A 22,095-nucleotide genomic window follows, 5' to 3' on the forward strand; every position below is an offset into this window, starting at 1 on the left:
TGAAAAACTAAAGCGACACAAAACAAACACAATTCTGCTGGGGGGTAGAAATGAAAAACAGTTACAACAAACGAACATATTTTCTAAGGAAATATGAAAGAAAAAATGTCATTTGCAAATAATCAAGGGTTGTCGTCGATTAAGGAAAATATCATTTTTTGGGCATTTTTATTTTTTCCCTATAAAATGTAAATATAAAATTTTTGGTCATTTTTATTCTTTCCCTATAAAATGTAAATAATGAAAATTAATAGTTTGAATAGATTTTTTCTCTTTTTAAATATTTTTTGTCGTCCTGAAAAGGACGGATTGGTTGAATTTTGTATGGATTTTCTTCTTCTTATACGATGGTCTGTATTTTTTCCATAATACCTTTCGAGATAATTTAGGCTTTCTTTTCGGTCTTCTTGGGCAAGAGAACAGCTTGGATGTTTGGCAATACACCACCTTGGGCAATTGTGACGCCGGACAGCAATTTGTTCAATTCTTCGTCGTTGCGGATGGCCAATTGCAAGTGACGGGGAATGATACGAGTCTTCTTGTTGTCACGGGCAGCATTACCAGCCAATTCCAAAACTTCAGCAGCCAAATATTCCATGACGGCGGCTAAATATACTGGAGCACCGGCACCAACACGTTCAGCATAGTTGCCTTTGCGCAACAAACGATGAATACGACCGACGGGGAATTGAAGACCAGCACGATTTGAACGGGACTTTGCCTTTCCCTTAACTTTGCCACCTTTACCACGACCAGACATTTTCACTTAATATTTTTTTGAACACTTCACTTAGCACTGAAAAAACACAGAATGATGCCGTTACTCGCTTGAACCCCTACTATTTATACTTTTCTCTCGCTCATTTAATACACACACATCGAAAACTGGGGTTGTTTGGCCACTATTCTACACAACAACTGCGATTACCTGAAACATTTGAGCACATAATGCTTGAAATATTCTGTTTGGGTACTGGGTTTTTATCATTTGTGAACAGTGTTTGTGTGATTCAAAAAATTAAAAGTGAAAAATGCCTCCAAAAACCAGTGGTAAAGCAGCAAAGAAGGCCGGCAAAGCCCAAAAGAACATCACCAAGGGCGATAAGTCGAAGAGACGTACCAAGCGTAAGGAGAGTTACGCTATCTACATTTACAAAGTGTTGAAGCAAGTCCATCCTGATACTGGTATTTCGTCAAAGGCCATGAGCATCATGAACAGTTTTGTGAATGACATCTTCGAACGTATTGCCGCCGAAGCCTCTCGTTTGGCCCACTACAACAAGCGCTCTACCATCACCAGTCGGGAAATCCAAACTGCTGTCCGTCTATTGTTGCCCGGTGAATTGGCTAAGCACGCTGTCTCTGAAGGTACCAAGGCTGTTACTAAATACACCAGCTCCAAGTAAATGCCTTGATTTTTTCATATTTCGTCGAAATTCAACCATAAAAGGCCCTTTTCAGGGCCACAAAAAACATTTTAAAAGAGATCAAATTTTTGTCGAAACACTTATTTTCCATTATTTACATTTTTTAAATAAAAAACTTACCAAAATAATTTTAAAATTCTTAAAAAACTCATATTCTAGCAAAAATAATATTTTTCCCATGTATTTACTAAATGACGCCGTCAACTCTTGTTTTGCCGTGGTTCATATTGCTTTTTTGCTTGCTTGGCTACTCTATGTGTGTACAACAACACGCCATCCAATGTATGGGTATGTGTGTGTGCTTGTGCGATGTTACTTTGTATTACCGTCGGCAGTCACCACCATATCGAAAAATGTATAAACGAACAACAAGCATTTTGCCTGTAATACTTCACTACGCCAATGCCAAATATGAAGCGCGAACATTTTTAAGGGGAAATTTGTTTGGTGGTGGCGCAAAAATTAACGGGACATTTTTCAATGGAAAAAATAGAATTAGGGGAAAATAGAATGAGAAATAAAATAGAGTTGCAACATAACTTCATTAGAATAGAAAAACATTCCCGATTAAAATAATCTCCTTTTACCCAGCAAACAATTTTTGCAAAGAGAAAAAAATTATCATTTTTGAAGATTAAATGAAAAATTCCAAAAATATGAAATTAGATGAAAATGACCATAATTAGACAAACAAAAATTAGTCACATTTATTTTATGACCCAGACTAAAATTTTAATCCCTTTGTGGTGTTATTTTGTGGAATGCCCATAATAAAACAGGCTCAATGTTAATTACCTAATAGAAAAAGTAATGAGTGAGGGTAAAATTTTCCTAAAATCAGACACGTGTGTATTTTTCTTATTTATTTAGGTAATAAAACAATAAATAGTAGTAATAATAAATAGTTTGAAATAAAGATTTTCTCTTTTTGAATTTAATTTGTAGCCCTGAAAAGGGCTGTTAGATATTATGCTTTCCAATATCGAAAAATGTTGTCAACAAGTAATCTTTCTGGGAAAAATTACTTCTTGGCGGCGGCTTTCTTGGCAGCTGGCTTCTTTGGTGCGGCGGCTTTTTTGGGTTTAGCAGCTGCTGTTTTTGCCTTGGGTGCCTTTGGTTTGGTGGCAGATGCTTTAGCGGCGGTTTTTGCTGGCTTAGCCTTAACTGTACCGGTTTTCTTGGCAGCCTTAGCCTTTGTTTTGTCAGCCTTCTTCTTCTCAGCGGTCTTTTTGGCGGCAGATGGCTTCTTGGCAGCGGTTTTCTTTTCACCGGCAGCCTTTTTAGGGGCAGCCTTCTTCTTCTTCTCAGCAGCTGGGGCCTTCTTCTTCTTTTCAGCAGTCTTTGCTTTGGGTTCCTTGGAAGCCGAGGCGGACAATTTGAATGAACCAGAAGCACCCTTACCTTTAGTTTGGATGAGTTTTCCACTGGCAACAGCGCTCTTCAAATACTTCTTGATGAAAGGAGCCAATTTTTGGGCATCAACCTTGTAGGTGCTGGCCAAATATTTCTTGATGGCAGGCAATGATGAACCACCACGTTCCTTCAATGATTTGATGGCGGCGTCAACCATTTGTTGGGTTGGTGGATGAGTAGGGGCAGCTAATGGTTTCTTCGCTTTGGCTGCAGCCTTCTTTGGTGCCTTTTTCTCAACAGCGGCAACTGGGGAGGCGGTGGCTTCAACAACGGCGGCGTCAGACATGATTATTCACTTTTATGTTTATATTTCACTGTAACACAAATACACTCACAAATTTATGTGTACTATTAAATTGTTATTGGCAATTTTTAAAAATGGTAGGTACATTGAAAAGTTGAGAAGTGCATAGTAGTCAATAGCTATATTTTTCGAAATATTGTGTGGAATCGTGTTTAACTTTTTACAAAAGTTTTGGTAGAAATTTAATTTTTCTGAGGAGTCTTTGATTATTTTTATAGAAGATATTTTACACATTTCTTGTATAGATATCAGGCCATATTTTAGCGAAAATTTGGTGTAATTTCCGTTATCCGTTTAAGAGTTATAAGCGTTTAACTTCACAGATTGTAAAAATGTTATCACAAATTTGTAACTAAATTTGAAAAAATTATGAATTTTTTCAAAAATATTTTTCCAAATTCTGTTTGAGAATAAAGCCTGATATGTTTACTTTAGGATAAAATTAAAATATTGAAAAATTTTACATTTGCACTATGAAAAAAAATCAAAATCTTTATGTGTGAATTATGAATTTTTTCAAAAATATTTTTCCAAATTCTGTTTGAGAATAAAGCCTGATATGTTTACTTTAGGATAAAATTAAAATATTGAAAAATTTTACATTTGCACTATGAAAAAAAATCAAAATCTTTATGTGGTCCAAGACGGCAGAAATCCTCTTGTGGGCATATTTTCAATGAAGAAAAGTTTTTCTTCAAAGAAATTTAAAAGCTCAAATCTAATTGAGTTTTATAAACATTTCAGAATCTGTATATTTACACCAAATTATAACATTATTCATAAAAAGTAGTTATTTCTTTGGAAAAGTTAAAAAAATCTTTCCATTACCGTATACCACCTATGGACAAACATTCACTGTCAAAGGTAATATTTTTGAAAATTGGAATATTTTTGCTAAATTAAATGAAAATCGCTCAAAAATTAATTTTTAATAAAACATGAGGACATTTTCGTTAAAATTTAGTAAAAATTTCATCAATTTTTACAAAAAATATTCTTCAAAAATAATAATATCAAGGAAAAAACCATATAGAATTACTGAAGTTTTTCACACGTACTTTTTTTCCTGATTTCATTAAAAATTTAGATATTTATTGCAAAAATGTATAAAATAAAATAAATAAATCCCTTCTCTATGACAATTTAGTAAAAATAATACAAGATTTAAACAACTTTTTTAAAAGAAAATGTTTTTCTAAAATGTAGTATTAGGCCTTTCAAATGGCCAAGAAATATTCGCCACTCTATGTGAGACAATTTTTGATAAATATTTTTAAAAAATAATAATTTTACAAAATTATCGTAAGACTTTACTAAATTAAAAAAAAAAAAAATTAATATATCTGAAAAGAAAAAATTGCATATTTCATTCATCATTATCTGAAAAGAAAAAATAAAACAAAACAGAGAGCATTTTCCGCCAAAAATTTTCAACCATATTGAGTGAGAAATAGTGAGAGCATTATTGCAGAGAACATTTCGCGCCAAATTTATTGAACATATGCCTCGTGGACATTAGTATACACACAAAAAGAAGTTCAATAGAACAAATATTTGTTATGAAGAAAATAATAAGAAGAAGAAACATTGCCTTTAAAGAAGAAATTAATATGGACGATAAAAAGACCAATAGAAAAGAAAGAAGAAGAATAAATGTATATTCTAATAGGAAAATATCACTGACGCCATCAAAAAACACACATAGAAAAGAAAGAGAAAATTGTATTATATTTTTTTCAAGAAGAAGAATAAAATGTGTCTTCTAATGGGAAATTTTTACTGACGCCGTCAAATATGACTCATACAAGAAAATGTTCAAATATTCCTAAAATCAGCCTCAAAAATAAAAAAAAAAACAAAGAAAAATATTTATTTAAAATGTTAAAAATGCTAAATAGTTTGATGAAAAAATAATCTCTTTTTTATAAATTTTTTGTGGTCCTGAAAAGGACCGATTGTTTTGTTGTAAAAAATATGTTTTTAAAACGTCAAGAATTTAAGCACGTTCTCCACGGATACGTCTGGCCAATTGAATATCTTTAGGCATGATGGTGACACGTTTAGCATGGATGGCGCACAAGTTAGTATCTTCGAAAAGACCGACCAAGTATGCTTCGCTGGCTTCTTGCAAGGCCATAACAGCAGAGCTCTGGAAACGCAAATCAGTTTTGAAATCTTGAGCAATTTCACGAACCAAACGTTGGAAGGGCAATTTGCGGATCAACAATTCAGTACTCTTCTGGTAACGACGGATTTCACGCAAGGCAACAGTACCAGGACGGAAACGATGAGGCTTCTTGACGCCGCCGGTGGCTGGTGCACTCTTACGAGCAGCTTTAGTGGCCAATTGCTTACGAGGAGCCTTTCCACCAGTTGATTTACGGGCAGTTTGCTTAGTACGAGCCATTTTTCACTTTAATTTTTTTCACTTCACTTAGGTATGCACACAAACACTGTTAACACTGTAATAACTGTGCCCAAATACCATATAGCGGTATTTATAGAAAATTTCGAAGAAGCGGCTATGATTAGGGGTGGGTAAAACAGTAAAGACAGCTGTGCGCGCACAAAATGTGTACTCACACATACACAAATACCTATACATTTCATAAAGACTCTTAGTTATTCAAACAGGCCAATTTTTGTATAAATACAACTGAACCTAACTTGGAAAAAAAAAAAAAAAAAAAAAAAAAAAAAAAAAAAAACAGTAAACATCAAGTGTGATGGAAGTTAGCTAAAGTGCAAAGTGAAAACAAAAGTGAAAATGAAGTGAAATCTATTCTTCTTTTGGAGATAAATTTTGTTTCAAACTCAAGAAGAAGAAGAAGAAGAAAATTAGCCTAAGGGCAAAAGACTCTAAAATGTCTGGTCTCGGCTCTAGCGCCGAGGACAAAAAGACTATAAAAACTGCTGAAAGTGTCCATAATAATGGAAATAGTGCTAAAACAAAAAGTGCTAATGATGAAAATAGAAATAACGCCGATGGTTTTGTCACTATCGCGACCAAAAGAAAAAAGCTAAACAAAAACTTAAATAATGATATAAACAATAAAGAAGAAGAACTAAAAAAAGATGAAGAACTAAAAAATTTAACTAACAAATATAAAAGAATACTAGAAGAGAGTATACAAGAAAAACAAAAAATAAAAAGTCTTGAAGACAAAATAAAACAGCTAAATTTAACAGTACAACAACTGATAGAAACAGGCAATATACAAGTGGATGTTCACATACCTAATGAGTGGACAAAAAATAACAACACCAATAGTGACATTATGCACAATAATGAAAATCAAAATAAGCAAATTCAAGATGCGAATAATATTAAACTAAAAAGTGATTGGGCAGATGAGGCAGCCGTAGACCTCATGGATGCCGATGTTGAAGACCAAACAACAGCAACGCCGGCTGTTTGCAACGTAGATGACACACAATCGGGGGACGTACTCAATGGAACAAAAGCAAATGAGAGCAGCTATAATAACAACATGAACAGCAATATTAATACAAAAAAATCAAAAGGTAAGGCCAGCCCACCCCTTTTTAAAATTTATAATGAAAACTTAAAGAATTTTTCATTGAAACTAAAAAATTTCTTGAATCATATGTTATTTACAACAAATACTATAAATAAAAACTTATTTCATCTTAAACTCACAAAACCTGAAGACTATGAAACAGTCCGTAAATATTTAGAATCGCAACAAATATCATTTTATACATACACTCCAAAAGATTTTAAACCCAATACTTTATTAATTCAAAAACTTTCATCTACATTCGAACAAGCCGATGTAGAAGAACTCATAAAAGAGACTAACCCAAATCTAAAACCAAAGAAAACGGTTAAACTAAAGGGCGATCGATGGCTAGTGCACTTCCCGCACGATGTTGATACTAAGTCATTTTCTAGACTTCAATACCTGTTGACACACAAAGTCAAAATAACAAAATATAAAAGAGATGGTTTGGTACAATGTAGAAATTGCCAACGTTTTGGTCACATTTCCACAAATTGTAGATTACCCTACAGATGTGTGAAATGTGGAGAATCACATGGTCCGCGCAATTGCGCAATTCCCCCAAAGGACCAGAATAATCAAATAAATATTGATACCGATCCCAATACGGGTGAAATTATAAAAACTGTGGGAAAACCCATTAAATGTGTTAATTGTAATATTTTCGGCCATGTGGCCAGTGATAAAAATTGTCCAAAACGCCTGGAAATCCAGGAAAAAATAAATCAAAAAAGAATGACTACTATAAACAGTCAACCAAGGCAGTTTACTAGCCGGAAAGTAACTAGCGGCATTTCATATGCCAACGCTGCTAATATAGCACAACCCGCAAACCTCAATAGGAATATAGCAGTCACAGACAATAATGTGGCAAAAACTTCCCTTCAAATTGATAAAACAATGGACTTTTTTGAAAATGAATGCAAACGGCTATTGGGAAAAGATTTTCTCACATGCATAAAAAAACTTGGTGATTTTTCAGATACCTACCGTCAACTTAAATCAGATGACGAAAAAACAAAAGTGTTATTTGGCTTATTAGTAAGCCTAAAATTGGAGTGATCTTAAATAATATCTTTATTACTATTATTTATTTTATTTAGTTTTAAGGGGCACTGCCCATTAGCATTAAGTAGTTTAAGAAAAAATCACAATGGTAAACCTCGTTTTTGATCCCTTTTTTCCGAGGTAGTATTAATCAAAATGCTTAATTTTATAACTTAAACAATGGCTGGCCTTACCAATCTTAAAATATCAAATATGTATGTATATCTCTAGAAAAACAAATTAAATTTGTGTTAGAGTAAGTAATATTATAAGTTCATACGCATGTATAAAATATTGTATCTAACTGAATTTGGGAAATAAAACTGAAACTGAAACTGAAACTTGGAAAAAACATTCTGTCTTGTGATTTCGTGAAGTGTAAAAGTGAATTAAAAAAAAAGTGAAAAATGACTGGTCGTGGTAAAGGTGGCAAAGGCTTGGGAAAAGGTGGCGCTAAACGTCACCGTAAAGTGTTACGTGATAATATCCAGGGTATTACCAAGCCAGCTATTAGACGTTTGGCTCGCCGTGGTGGTGTAAAACGTATCTCTGGTCTCATCTACGAAGAAACCCGTGGTGTTCTGAAGGTGTTTTTGGAAAACGTTATTCGTGACGCCGTTACATACACCGAACATGCTAAGCGTAAAACCGTCACTGCTATGGATGTCGTCTATGCTTTGAAGAGACAAGGTCGTACTTTGTACGGTTTCGGCGGTTAAATATTTTCTTGACGCTATTTGGAGAATTTTTCTTTTACAACAAAACAATCGGTCCTTTTCAGGACCACAAAAAATATTTAAAAAGAGATATTTTCTTGTTGAAAATTACAAAAACATGAAAAAATTTAATAAAATATACCAAAAATAATACTTACCTTAATATATGAAAAATAAAACTAACCATAAAATATTTTCTTTCATATTACTTTTTTCAGTGCATTTTATTTTTTCTTTCATTTTCCAAATTTCATAAAATTTTTCAAATAATCTTCCCTTTTGCCTTCAAAAATGTTTGCCGTCGGTAACTCTGATCATTCCTTTTTCGTAATACACAAAAATGTTCCTTTATTTCCACTAATACATGTTCTACCGGCAACTCTCATTGTTAGGGTAGCTGCTTGCTTGCTTGATGTGTGTATACGCTAGCGTCGCTCTGTGTGTGCGTGTGTTTGTTTGTTCATATAACTAACGCACATCAATGCTATGCCAAGCGAACAATATCTTTGACTGCGATGTTATGTACTTATTTTTTCCTTCAAGTAAAAATTTTTGTTATTTTGTGATGAAATTATTAAAAATTGGTATTAAATTGTTTAAAAGTATAATGAAAATTACCTTTTTTAAAACATTTTCATTAAATTAGTTTGAATTTTGTAAATATTTACTGCGATTTTTCTCAAAATTATATTCCAAAAATTTTTATAGCATCTCTTTTTTCAAAAATTTGGTTATGAATAAATTCTTCTTCTTCTTATGTTTCATGATTTCACATAAAAATATTTTATCTTTTACTTAATCCTCCAAAAAATCACATAATTTTCTAAATTTCTCTCACTTTATGTTGAAATTATTGAAAAATTCTTCTTCTTCTCCTCCTTATGTTTCCCTAAAAAAAAAATATATATTTTTTCTTAAATGTCCAAAAAATCACATAATGATCTAAATTTGTTTTATTTTATGTTCAAATTATTGAAAAATTTATTCTTCTTCTTATTTTTCACTAAAAATAATTTATTTTTTCTTAAATGTCCAAAAAATCACATAATTTTCTAAATTTCTCTCACTTTATGTTGAAATTATTGAGAATTTTCTTCTTCTTCTCGTTTCACTAACTCAAATTTTCTTAAATGACCAAAAAAAAATTACATAGTTTTCTAAATTTCTCTCACTTTAGTTGAAATTATTGAAAATTTTCTTCTTCTTCTTCTTCTTGTTTCACTAAATCACATTTTCTTAAATGACCAAAAAATCACATAATTTTCTAAATTATTAAAAAATGTCTTCTTCTTCTTCCTATGTTTCACTAAAAATATTTTATTTTTTCTCAAACGTCCCAAAAATCACATAAATTCTTTTACTTTATGTTGAAATCATTGAAAATTTTTTCTTCTTCTTCTTCTTCTTCTTATCTTTCACTAAAAATAATTTATTTTTTCTTAAATGTCCACAAAATTCACATAATTATCTTCTATTTTATGTATTTTTTGTTAGTTACTAACAATGATCCTCATTTTATTTCCACAACTCTACTTTTTTCCCTTTGAAAATAAAAATTTTTTCCGTGCGCACTTCATGTTGTCATCACTCTATTACTAACTCTATGCTCTGGAAACATTACTAAAATCGCACATTTCTGCATTTTTTCCTTTCCAAATACAGTTACTTTTTTTCTCCTCAAAATTCGCGGCGGCAGAACACTTTTTCTTAATAATTTACTCTAACAGCCACTACAACAACATCAACAACCATCATCATCGTAAGTAAAGGCATTTGGTTATTCTAACTAACAAACACACAACACCACACACACACACACACACACACACACACATTCATAACAGACATCGTCAACATACGATGAACGAACATTGGCGGCAACATCGATGAACGAATATTGGCGCGAACATCATCGATGAGACGAATGATCTCTTTTTCGCTCTTTCTTACTCTCTCTCTGTCTCTCTATATCTGTCTCGCTATTTCTGTGAAAAACTAAAGCGACACAAAACAAACACAATTCTGCTGGGGGGTAGAAATGAAAAACAGTTACAACAAACGAACATATTTTCTAAGGAAATATGAAAGAAAAAATGTCATTTGCAAATAATCAAGGGTTGTCGTCGATTAAGGAAAATATCATTTTTTGGGCATTTTTATTTTTTCCCTATAAAATGTAAATATAAAATTTTTGGTCATTTTTATTCTTTCCCTATAAAATGTAAATAATGAAAATTAATAGTTTGAATAGATTTTTTCTCTTTTTAAATATTTTTTGTCGTCCTGAAAAGGACGGATTGGTTGAATTTTGTATGGATTTTCTTCTTCTTATACGATGGTCTGTATTTTTTCCATAATACCTTTCGAGATAATTTAGGCTTTCTTTTCGGTCTTCTTGGGCAAGAGAACAGCTTGGATGTTTGGCAATACACCACCTTGGGCAATTGTGACGCCGGACAGCAATTTGTTCAATTCTTCGTCGTTGCGGATGGCCAATTGCAAGTGACGGGGAATGATACGAGTCTTCTTGTTGTCACGGGCAGCATTACCAGCCAATTCCAAAACTTCAGCAGCCAAATATTCCATGACGGCGGCTAAATATACTGGAGCACCGGCACCAACACGTTCAGCATAGTTGCCTTTGCGCAACAAACGATGAATACGACCGACGGGGAATTGAAGACCAGCACGATTTGAACGGGACTTTGCCTTTCCCTTAACTTTGCCACCTTTACCACGACCAGACATTTTCACTTAATATTTTTTTGAACACTTCACTTAGCACTGAAAAAACACAGAATGATGCCGTTACTCGCTTGAACCCCTACTATTTATACTTTTCTCTCGCTCATTTAATACACACACATCGAAAACTGGGGTTGTTTGGCCACTATTCTACACAACAACTGCGATTACCTGAAACATTTGAGCACATAATGCTTGAAATATTCTGTTTGGGTACTGGGTTTTTATCATTTGTGAACAGTGTTTGTGTGATTCAAAAAATTAAAAGTGAAAAATGCCTCCAAAAACCAGTGGTAAAGCAGCAAAGAAGGCCGGCAAAGCCCAAAAGAACATCACCAAGGGCGATAAGTCGAAGAGACGTACCAAGCGTAAGGAGAGTTACGCTATCTACATTTACAAAGTGTTGAAGCAAGTCCATCCTGATACTGGTATTTCGTCAAAGGCCATGAGCATCATGAACAGTTTTGTGAATGACATCTTCGAACGTATTGCCGCCGAAGCCTCTCGTTTGGCCCACTACAACAAGCGCTCTACCATCACCAGTCGGGAAATCCAAACTGCTGTCCGTCTATTGTTGCCCGGTGAATTGGCTAAGCACGCTGTCTCTGAAGGTACCAAGGCTGTTACTAAATACACCAGCTCCAAGTAAATGCCTTGATTTTTTCATATTTCGTCGAAATTCAACCATAAAAGGCCCTTTTCAGGGCCACAAAAAACATTTTAAAAGAGATCAAATTTTTGTCGAAACACTTATTTTCCATTATTTACATTTTTTAAATAAAAAACTTACCAAAATAATTTTAAAATTCTTAAAAAACTCATATTCTAGCAAAAATAATATTTTTCCCATGTATTTACTAAATGACGCCGTCAACTCTTGTTTTGCCGTGGTTCATATTGCTTTTTTGCTTGCTTGGCTACTCTATGTGTGTACAACAACACGCCATCCAATGTATGGGTATGTGTGTGTGCTTGTGCGATGTTACTTTGTATTACCGTCGGCAGTCACCACCATATCGAAAAATGTATAAACGAACAACAAGCATTTTGCCTGTAATACTTCACTACGCCAATGCCAAATATGAAGCGCGAACATTTTTAAGGGGAAATTTGTTTGGTGGTGGCGCAAAAATTAACGGGACATTTTTCAATGGAAAAAATAGAATTAGGGGAAAATAGAATGAGAAATAAAATAGAGTTGCAACATAACTTCATTAGAATAGAAAAACATTCCCGATTAAAATAATCTCCTTTTACCCAGCAAACAATTTTTGCAAAGAGAAAAAAATTATCATTTTTGAAGATTAAATGAAAAATTCCAAAAATATGAAATTAGATGAAAATGACCATAATTAGACAAACAAAAATTAGTCACATTTATTTTATGACCCAGACTAAAATTTTAATCCCTTTGTGGTGTTATTTTGTGGAATGCCCATAATAAAACAGGCTCAATGTTAATTACCTAATAGAAAAAGTAATGAGTGAGGGTAAAATTTTCCTAAAATCAGACACGTGTGTATTTTTCTTATTTATTTAGGTAATAAAACAATAAATAGTAGTAATAATAAATAGTTTGAAATAAAGATTTTCTCTTTTTGAATTTAATTTGTAGCCCTGAAAAGGGCTGTTAGATATTATGCTTTCCAATATCGAAAAATGTTGTCAACAAGTAATCTTTCTGGGAAAAATTACTTCTTGGCGGCGGCTTTCTTGGCAGCTGGCTTCTTTGGTGCGGCGGCTTTTTTGGGTTTAGCAGCTGCTGTTTTTGCCTTGGGTGCCTTTGGTTTGGTGGCAGATGCTTTAGCGGCGGTTTTTGCTGGCTTAGCCTTAACTGTACCGGTTTTCTTGGCAGCCTTAGCCTTTGTTTTGTCAGCCTTCTTCTTCTCAGCGGTCTTTTTGGCGGCAGATGGCTTCTTGGCAGCGGTTTTCTTTTCACCGGCAGCCTTTTTAGGGGCAGCCTTCTTCTTCTTCTCAGCAGCTGGGGCCTTCTTCTTCTTTTCAGCAGTCTTTGCTTTGGGTTCCTTGGAAGCCGAGGCGGACAATTTGAATGAACCAGAAGCACCCTTACCTTTAGTTTGGATGAGTTTTCCACTGGCAACAGCGCTCTTCAAATACTTCTTGATGAAAGGAGCCAATTTTTGGGCATCAACCTTGTAGGTGCTGGCCAAATATTTCTTGATGGCAGGCAATGATGAACCACCACGTTCCTTCAATGATTTGATGGCGGCGTCAACCATTTGTTGGGTTGGTGGATGAGTAGGGGCAGCTAATGGTTTCTTCGCTTTGGCTGCAGCCTTCTTTGGTGCCTTTTTCTCAACAGCGGCAACTGGGGAGGCGGTGGCTTCAACAACGGCGGCGTCAGACATGATTATTCACTTTTATGTTTATATTTCACTGTAACACAAATACACTCACAAATTTATGTGTACTATTAAATTGTTATTGGCAATTTCATTTCATTTCATTTCATTTCATGTTTTATTGGTTCAATTCATAAACATTTACATAAAGACTTACGTCTAACAATATTTCTTACAGTCTACTTAGCATAGTATTATTTCTCTAAGTTTATCTATCTAATACATGTATAGGTATATACATACATATGTTGCAGCAATTATACAACATATAACTTAGCCTAAAAATTAAAATACTTTAATTTTTATTAAATCGTTAAATCAAGAAAATTTTTCTTATTCTCCAAAAAAGAACCTTAAAAAAGGAGTTTCTAATCATTTTATATTTTATGTCTTAAAATCTACTTACAAACTAACTATATACATATTTACAGGAGGAGGCTTCATCGGCTACTGCGTTGTTTGGTAGACGGTGTTTAGTAAATCAAATGTTTTATGTCGACGGTGGTAAAACAAAAGTTGGTCATTGTTATACAATAGACCTTCTCTATTCAAGGTATTAAGGAATCCCGGGGGGTGATAATTCGCCTCCAGGAGTGCATTTATATTATCAAAATTGTCATCAATAGTGTTTAAGACTAGAGCATTTTCACTATATGCAGACTTGTTTAAAAAGGTGAGAGCGCCATTCATCAAGAAAATATCAATCCTTTTAAAAGGAGTATTTCTATATACCAGAGAATTAGGCGGTAATCGCCAAATTCCATCATCGCCCAATACGGGTTTTATCTCTAAGCAAGATCTTAGAACCCCCCTCTCCCAGACACGGATTCTCTCCATTTGAGATGATGAGATTCCGTACCACACTGGAAAGGCGTACGCCAAGATCGGTCTGATGATCTGTTTATATATTAATAGCTTCACCGGGAGGGTGAGGCCGCCAGATCTGCATATGATACGTTGGTAGGCCCAAAATAGATTCTTAGCTTTACCAAGTATATAGTCGACGTGTCTAACAAACTCAAAGTTGGAATGAAAAATCACTCCTAATATTTGAGTCTGTCAGACACGTGTACCAGCTGTCCTCCAATGCTGAGAGTCGCCTCAAACGCTCTAGAGGATGGAAACAGGTGTTTTTTAAGGCCTTTAAAGACTATGGCCTCACATTTACTTATATTTAAACACATTTTCCATTTGGCAAAATATCCAGACAGAACTTCTAAATATTCGTTCAAACGGGTGTTTGTATTGGTCGCGTGTACCCCAGACGCAGCGATGAAAATGTCATCCGCATAGATGAGGAGAAGGTCTCCCTCAGGGGGTTGAGGGATGTCGCTAAGGAATATGTTGAATAGGATGGGTCCTAATAGGGATCCCTGAGGAACGCCCGTGTATATTTCTCTTGTTGAGGAATATGACTCACCCACCCTGATTTGGAATTTTCTCGATTGGAGAAAATCGTACACTATTCTAATCATCATGTGGCTGATGTTTAATCTACGCATTTTGTAGATAATGGCATTATGCCAAACATTATCAAATGCCCTGGAGAAGTCGAGACTTACTCCAATGGTTATTTTTCTGTTGTTGAGTGCTCTGGCCACATGATCACCCAGGACAGTGAGCGCGTGAGATGTGGACAGGCCTCGTCTGAAGCCAAATTGGCTGTCAGAAAGTGCATTATTTTCTTCTAATTCATTAGATATATTTCTTAATATAAAATGTTCTAATAGTTTGCCAAATGAAGAAAGTAGACTGATGGGCCTATAGTTATTTCTATCAGTTGGATCTTTACCGGGTTTTAAAATTGGGACAGCTGTTGCAATTTTCCAATCATTTGGAAAATATCCCAGGTTTAAACAATGGTTATAAATAACCGCCAAATTTCTCCAAGTGGTACTGTTCGTCGCCCTCAGAACAATTTCAGGGACGCCGTCAGGCCCACTAGATTTGCGGTTAGGTCTAAACTTAACTGCAGTACCTATATCCGCTGGGGATATAAGCCTGAGCTGTTGTATAAGACCACCATTTGTGCCATCCGCTGGTAGGTTCGGTGAGAACTGTACCAATGGAGGCCTATTATTGTATTCCATTTCAACGTTGTTAATTATTCCATCTTGGGAATTGAAATTTAATTGACTACCTTGAATACAATCGGCAATTGAGTTTGCCTTTTGGTCATCAAGAGCAATGATGTTTCCACCATCGTCTGTCAGATCGGGTATGGCGGAACGCTTAATACCAGCAGCAGCTTTAACCTTGCTATATACCCTTTCGTTCATTTTTATATTATTCAGGAAGGTAGTCCATTGCGCACTTTCGTGCTGAGCAATGGCTCCCTGAATGATTCTATTCAGGTTATTGATGTCTGCCCTGATAACATCATATCGACTAGGATTGCCAGTACGATGGAGAATTCTCCTTAGTCGTTTTTTATCTCTGTTGGTTCTCGTAGGTCCATCTGTGGGTACGACTATAAGGTCGGGGCAACCTAAAATAAAGTCGTACACCTTCCTTCCCCTGGTGCATGTGGAGTTACCACCCCAGCTAGTGTGCCTTGCATTAAGGTCAGCACCAACTAGAAGGTCACCTCCACATGCCAGTCCGCGAAGATGTTCAAGGTCTGAACTTTGAAAGTCATCAGTTGGTCTGCAGTATAGACTTAACAGATATATTGATGACCCATCCACTCTTTTTAACTTAACACAAGTGTTTTCTATTATACCGGTGTTGATATATATCTGTTCACCGTTAAGGTTACTTTTAATGAGGATAGCGGTACCTCCCCCGGAACCGTCCCTCCTTTTTTGAATAAAAGTTTTGTAGCCCGTCATCTCCAAGTCTTGACGGATAGACAACTTGTGTTCCGCCAACATCACCACATCCGGTCGGTGTTCATCAAGAAACAAGCGGAAGTGATGTTTCTTGCTTCTCGACACGAGCGAGTTGATGTTGGCGAAGACACATTTCAGTTGTCTAGTCATCGAAACAGAGAGATGTTAGGATGCCAACCATAGCTTGTGATTGGCATTCCTCATTTAGACTGTGTAAGTCCTTAGCATAATTACGGACTTTGATCATGCAGGTAAAGAAGTCTTTACCGAAGTTTTTCTGACATATATCATTCAGCTTATTGTATGAATTCATAGCTTCATTTGTCGGCGCAGCCCCTGTGCTAACCGGTAGGTGTTTTGCTACTGCATTTTGCGATGTAGCGGCGTATGAATGGCCAGGTCTTACTTTGCCACTATTTAGTGGAAAGCTATTTCCCTTTCTAGCCTCGGCTTTTTTAGCTTTAGCCTCTTTAAGATTGGCAAGAAGTTTTTGCCTGATGGGGCACTGACGGGCGTTAGCCGAGTGTCCTGTCTTATTACAGTTCACGCATGTAAGTGTGAACTCTGGTCGCATGACCATTTGTCCTGTTGAGGGGTCTTCAACAGAAATTATTTTGGGGTTGGGAGTGCCAGTGGGGATTTGGCAGTTGGCGGGGCCATGTGACTGACCGCATTTTACGCATCTGAACGCCATGCCACAATTGTTTGATACGTGCCCATATCTTTGGCAATTGTGGCATTGCGTTAGACCTTTTTTGTTGTCCTTTCTCAATATAATATTGTTATTAAGGAATCTGCGGACTTTAAAAAATCGATTAATTTCGGATCCTTTACCAAAATGTATAAGCCATTTTTCAAATCCCAGTTTAGCTATATGTTTTACATCGAGCTTCATGTCTAATGCTGCCAGGCCTGCTTCTATGTCAGGCTTGTCATACGTAGACGACAACCTTTCCATGACAATGGAGTGGGGGGATTCATTTTTTGGACAGAATGTAAAGAATTCTACTCCTTTCTCACCGAAGAGCGCTCTCACCTTGTCGTGGTCTTCAACAGAATGAAGCTTGAAATATGCTCTTTTCTTATTTATGACTGTTATGTCAAAATCATTATGCCCTAACAGTGCCCTAATATCCTGTGTTATATTTTTAATATGCACATTAAAAGCCGAGATGATGGGTGTCGACTTACCTGGTCTACCTTTAGCCGCCGATGAAGCATCCTCGGTGGCTGTTATTTTCTCTTCAGATGTGTCCATGTTATCCATGATGTCATTCTGACAGATTATTGTTACCTTGCGTCTAGGCTTCGTCTTCTTCTTCTTGGTTGGAGATGTAGCTGATCTGCCTTTCTTGTCTGCAGCACCATCTTTTGGTGGTGGTGCGGCTGTGTTGATAGAAAGTTTAGGTTCCCTAGAAACTTCCTTCTTTGTTGACTTGTCTGGATTGTTTAGCTGGTTTGCTGCCTTGGCTGCTACAGAAACATCCTTCTTTGTTGGCTCTCGGCTTGAGCTCAACACCTTTATACGTGGCACTGGCGGTGTGTCCACGAGCTGCTGCACTGGCGGTGTGACAGCAGTATCCACCCCCATGGTGGTACCTTCATAACATTTTTGTCGCTCTTATTACCTTTTAGCAGAGCAAGTTCTTTGTCCATTTGAGTTATAAGGCGCTTTGAACTCATATCTCTAGAATGAGCAAAAGTCAGCTGCTGGGCAGATTCTGCTTGCAATTTTTTTAGTTGAGCAAGTTCTACCATCAAAGCGTTGTTTTTGCTCTCCAAATTTCTAATGCTTTGTTGAAGCTGGGCGATGACGTTTTCCAGCTGAGGGTTGTCAACTGGTGTACCGCCTTTACGCTTGACATACTTAACCTTTGTCCAATCATCAGTTGTAGCGGACGATTTTTGTTCCAGCGGCTCTGTACTTTTGCCGTTGGGAACTGCATTCTCACTGAATGTCCTTGGGCGGACAGTCGTAGTTAAATCGGATGAATTGTTTCCGACCAGCAGTGGTTTGCCGCCGGCAGACTGATCTGCCGCCGGCATTGTGCCAGCGGGTGGAAAAAACGTTCACCCTTTATTAAAGTTAAAACAAAAATTTTATCTCCCTGAAGACAGTAAGATGCCTTCAGTAAAAATTATTTTTGGCACTTTATCACTTTCACTGCTAGATGTTTTGTTATCACTGGTAATCACTTTAACACTGTTGTTATTTGTTCGTTGTTATTATTGGCAATTTTTAAAAAATGGTAGGTACATTGAAAAGTTGAGAAGTGCATAGTAGTCAATAGCTATATTTTTCGAAATATTGTGTGGAATCGTGTTTAACTTTTTACAAAAGTTTTGGTAGAAATTTAATTTTTCTGAGGAGTCTTTGATTATTTTTATAGAAGATATTTTACACATTTCTTGTATAGATATCAGGCCATATTTTAGCGAAAATTTGGTGTAATTTCCGTTATCCGTTTAAGAGTTATAAGCGTTTAACTTCACAGATTGTAAAAATGTTATCACAAATTTGTAACTAAATTTGAAAAAATTATGAATTTTTTCAAAAATATTTTTCCAAATTCTGTTTGAGAATAAAGCCTGATATGTTTACTTTAGGATAAAATTAAAATATTGAAAAATTTTACATTTGCACTATGAAAAAAAATCAAAATCTTTATGTGTGAATTATGAATTTTTTCAAAAATATTTTTCCAAATTCTGTTTGAGAATAAAGCCTGATATGTTTACTTTAGGATAAAATTAAAATATTGAAAAATTTTACATTTGCACTATGAAAAAAAATCAAAATCTTTATGTGGTCCAAGACGGCAGAAATCCTCTTGTGGGCATATTTTCAATGAAGAAAAGTTTTTCTTCAAAGAAATTTAAAAGCTCAAATCTAATTGAGTTTTATAAACATTTCAGAATCTGTATATTTACACCAAATTATAACATTATTCATAAAAAGTAGTTATTTCTTTGGAAAAGTTAAAAAAATCTTTCCATTACCGTATACCACCTATGGACAAACATTCACTGTCAAAGGTAATATTTTTGAAAATTGGAATATTTTTGCTAAATTAAATGAAAATCGCTCAAAAATTAATTTTTAATAAAACATGAGGACATTTTCGTTAAAATTTAGTAAAAATTTCATCAATTTTTACAAAAAATATTCTTCAAAAATAATAATATCAAGGAAAAAACCATATAGAATTACTGAAGTTTTTCACACGTACTTTTTTTCCTGATTTCATTAAAAATTTAGATATTTATTGCAAAAATGTATAAAATAAAATAAATAAATCCCTTCTCTATGACAATTTAGTAAAAATAATACAAGATTTAAACAACTTTTTTAAAAGAAAATGTTTTTCTAAAATGTAGTATTAGGCCTTTCAAATGGCCAAGAAATATTCGCCACTCTATGTGAGACAATTTTTGATAAATATTTTTAAAAAATAATAATTTTACAAAATTATCGTAAGACTTTACTAAATTAAAAAAAAAAAAAATTAATATATCTGAAAAGAAAAAATTGCATATTTCATTCATCATTATCTGAAAAGAAAAAATAAAACAAAACAGAGAGCATTTTCCGCCAAAAATTTTCAACCATATTGAGTGAGAAATAGTGAGAGCATTATTGCAGAGAACATTTCGCGCCAAATTTATTGAACATATGCCTCGTGGACATTAGTATACACACAAAAAGAAGTTCAATAGAACAAATATTTGTTATGAAGAAAATAATAAGAAGAAGAAACATTGCCTTTAAAGAAGAAATTAATATGGACGATAAAAAGACCAATAGAAAAGAAAGAAGAAGAATAAATGTATATTCTAATAGGAAAATATCACTGACGCCATCAAAAAACACACATAGAAAAGAAAGAGAAAATTGTATTATATTTTTTTCAAGAAGAAGAATAAAATGTGTCTTCTAATGGGAAATTTTTACTGACGCCGTCAAATATGACTCATACAAGAAAATGTTCAAATATTCCTAAAATCAGCCTCAAAAATAAAAAAAAAAACAAAGAAAAATATTTATTTAAAATGTTAAAAATGCTAAATAGTTTGATGAAAAAATAATCTCTTTTTTATAAATTTTTTGTGGTCCTGAAAAGGACCGATTGTTTTGTTGTAAAAAATATGTTTTTAAAACGTCAAGAATTTAAGCACGTTCTCCACGGATACGTCTGGCCATTGAATATCTTTAGGCATGATGGTGACACGTTTAGCATGGATGGCGCACAAGTTAGTATCTTCGAAAAGACCGACCAAGTATGCTTCGCTGGCTTCTTGCAAGGCCATAACAGCAGAGCTCTGGAAACGCAAATCAGTTTTGAAATCTTGAGCAATTTCACGAACCAAACGTTGGAAGGGCAATTTGCGGATCAACAATTCAGTACTCTTCTGGTAACGACGGATTTCACGCAAGGCAACAGTACCAGGACGGAAACGATGAGGCTTCTTGACGCCGCCGGTGGCTGGTGCACTCTTACGAGCAGCTTTAGTGGCCAATTGCTTACGAGGAGCCTTTCCACCAGTTGATTTACGGGCAGTTTGCTTAGTACGAGCCATTTTTCACTTTAATTTTTTTCACTTCACTTAGGTATGCACACAAACACTGTTAACACTGTAATAACTGTGCCCAAATACCATATAGCGGTATTTATAGAAAATTTCGAAGAAGCGGCTATGATTAGGGGTGGGTAAAACAGTAAAGACAGCTGTGCGCGCACAAAATGTGTACTCACACATACACAAATACCTATACATTTCATAAAGACTCTTAGTTATTCAAACAGGCCAATTTTTGTATAAATACAACTGAACCTAACTTGGAAAAAAAAAAAAAAAAAAAAAAAAAAAAAAAAAAAACAGTAAACATCAAGTGTGATGGAAGTTAGCTAAAGTGCAAAGTGAAAACAAAAGTGAAAATGAAGTGAAATCTATTCTTCTTTTGGAGATAAATTTTGTTTCAAACTCAAGAAGAAGAAGAAGAAGAAAATTAGCCTAAGGGCAAAAGACTCTAAAATGTCTGGTCTCGGCTCTAGCGCCGAGGACAAAAAGACTATAAAAACTGCTGAAAGTGTCCATAATAATGGAAATAGTGCTAAAACAAAAAGTGCTAATGATGAAAATAGAAATAACGCCGATGGTTTTGTCACTATCGCGACCAAAAGAAAAAAGCTAAACAAAAACTTAAATAATGATATAAACAATAAAGAAGAAGAACTAAAAAAAGATGAAGAACTAAAAAATTTAACTAACAAATATAAAAGAATACTAGAAGAGAGTATACAAGAAAAACAAAAAATAAAAAGTCTTGAAGACAAAATAAAACAGCTAAATTTAACAGTACAACAACTGATAGAAACAGGCAATATACAAGTGGATGTTCACATACCTAATGAGTGGACAAAAAATAACAACACCAATAGTGACATTATGCACAATAATGAAAATCAAAATAAGCAAATTCAAGATGCGAATAATATTAAACTAAAAAGTGATTGGGCAGATGAGGCAGCCGTAGACCTCATGGATGCCGATGTTGAAGACCAAACAACAGCAACGCCGGCTGTTTGCAACGTAGATGACACACAATCGGGGGACGTACTCAATGGAACAAAAGCAAATGAGAGCAGCTATAATAACAACATGAACAGCAATATTAATACAAAAAAATCAAAAGGTAAGGCCAGCCCACCCCTTTTTAAAATTT

At 34.8% G+C, this 22,095-nt stretch overlaps 6 protein-coding genes and 1 pseudogene across 6 annotated transcripts; 1 reads left to right on the forward strand and 6 right to left on the reverse strand.

Moving 5' to 3' along the window:
• Positions 1 to 296: 296 nt before the first annotated feature.
• On the reverse strand, positions 297 to 760 carry LOC141404543 (histone H2A). Its single transcript, XM_073988004.1, has one exon. The coding sequence runs from the start codon at positions 758 to 760 to the stop codon at positions 386 to 388; it is 375 nt and encodes a 124-aa protein (XP_073844105.1). The 3' UTR covers positions 297 to 385.
• A 1,615-nt stretch (positions 761 to 2,375) lies between these two features.
• LOC141404556 (histone H1-like) lies at positions 2,376 to 3,126 on the reverse strand. The gene has a single exon (XM_073988019.1). The coding sequence runs from the start codon at positions 3,124 to 3,126 to the stop codon at positions 2,449 to 2,451; it is 678 nt and encodes a 225-aa protein (XP_073844120.1). The 3' UTR covers positions 2,376 to 2,448.
• Positions 3,127 to 5,117: 1,991 nt separating this feature from the next.
• LOC141404559 (histone H3) lies at positions 5,118 to 5,835 on the reverse strand. The gene has a single exon (XM_073988022.1). The coding sequence runs from the start codon at positions 5,549 to 5,551 to the stop codon at positions 5,141 to 5,143; it is 411 nt and encodes a 136-aa protein (XP_073844123.1). The 5' UTR covers positions 5,552 to 5,835; the 3' UTR covers positions 5,118 to 5,140.
• Positions 5,836 to 8,103: 2,268 nt separating this feature from the next.
• On the forward strand, positions 8,104 to 8,463 carry LOC141404549 (histone H4). The gene has a single exon (XM_073988011.1). It carries the CDS (start codon positions 8,123 to 8,125, stop codon positions 8,432 to 8,434), a length of 312 nt encoding a protein of 103 aa, XP_073844112.1. The 5' UTR covers positions 8,104 to 8,122; the 3' UTR covers positions 8,435 to 8,463.
• Positions 8,464 to 10,715: 2,252 nt separating this feature from the next.
• Positions 10,716 to 11,179, reverse strand: LOC141404541 (histone H2A). The gene has a single exon (XM_073988002.1). It carries the CDS (start codon positions 11,177 to 11,179, stop codon positions 10,805 to 10,807), a length of 375 nt encoding a protein of 124 aa, XP_073844103.1. The 3' UTR covers positions 10,716 to 10,804.
• A 1,615-nt stretch (positions 11,180 to 12,794) lies between these two features.
• Positions 12,795 to 13,545, reverse strand: LOC141404555 (histone H1-like). Its single transcript, XM_073988018.1, has one exon. The coding sequence runs from the start codon at positions 13,543 to 13,545 to the stop codon at positions 12,868 to 12,870; it is 678 nt and encodes a 225-aa protein (XP_073844119.1). The 3' UTR covers positions 12,795 to 12,867.
• Positions 13,546 to 20,538: 6,993 nt separating this feature from the next.
• Positions 20,539 to 21,246, reverse strand: LOC141404540 (histone H3-like; annotated as a pseudogene).
• Positions 21,247 to 22,095: the final 849 nt, after the last annotated feature.

This window comes from Musca autumnalis, unplaced genomic scaffold, assembly GCF_047663935.1.
Source record: "Musca autumnalis isolate F117 unplaced genomic scaffold, ASM4766393v1 scaffold_44, whole genome shotgun sequence".
NCBI lineage: Eukaryota > Metazoa > Arthropoda > Insecta > Diptera > Muscidae > Musca > Musca autumnalis.

Excerpts from the sequence above, each read along its gene's own strand:
- LOC141404556 (XM_073988019.1), bottom strand. The coding sequence starts at position 3,126 with ATGTCTGACGCCGCCGTTGTTGAAGCCACCGCCTCCCCAGTTGCCGCT.
- LOC141404559 (XM_073988022.1), bottom strand. The coding sequence starts at position 5,551 with ATGGCTCGTACTAAGCAAACTGCCCGTAAATCAACTGGTGGAAAGGCT.
- LOC141404541 (XM_073988002.1), bottom strand. The coding sequence starts at position 11,179 with ATGTCTGGTCGTGGTAAAGGTGGCAAAGTTAAGGGAAAGGCAAAGTCC.
- LOC141404543 (XM_073988004.1), bottom strand. The coding sequence starts at position 760 with ATGTCTGGTCGTGGTAAAGGTGGCAAAGTTAAGGGAAAGGCAAAGTCC.
- LOC141404549 (XM_073988011.1), top strand. The coding sequence starts at position 8,123 with ATGACTGGTCGTGGTAAAGGTGGCAAAGGCTTGGGAAAAGGTGGCGCT.
- LOC141404555 (XM_073988018.1), bottom strand. The coding sequence starts at position 13,545 with ATGTCTGACGCCGCCGTTGTTGAAGCCACCGCCTCCCCAGTTGCCGCT.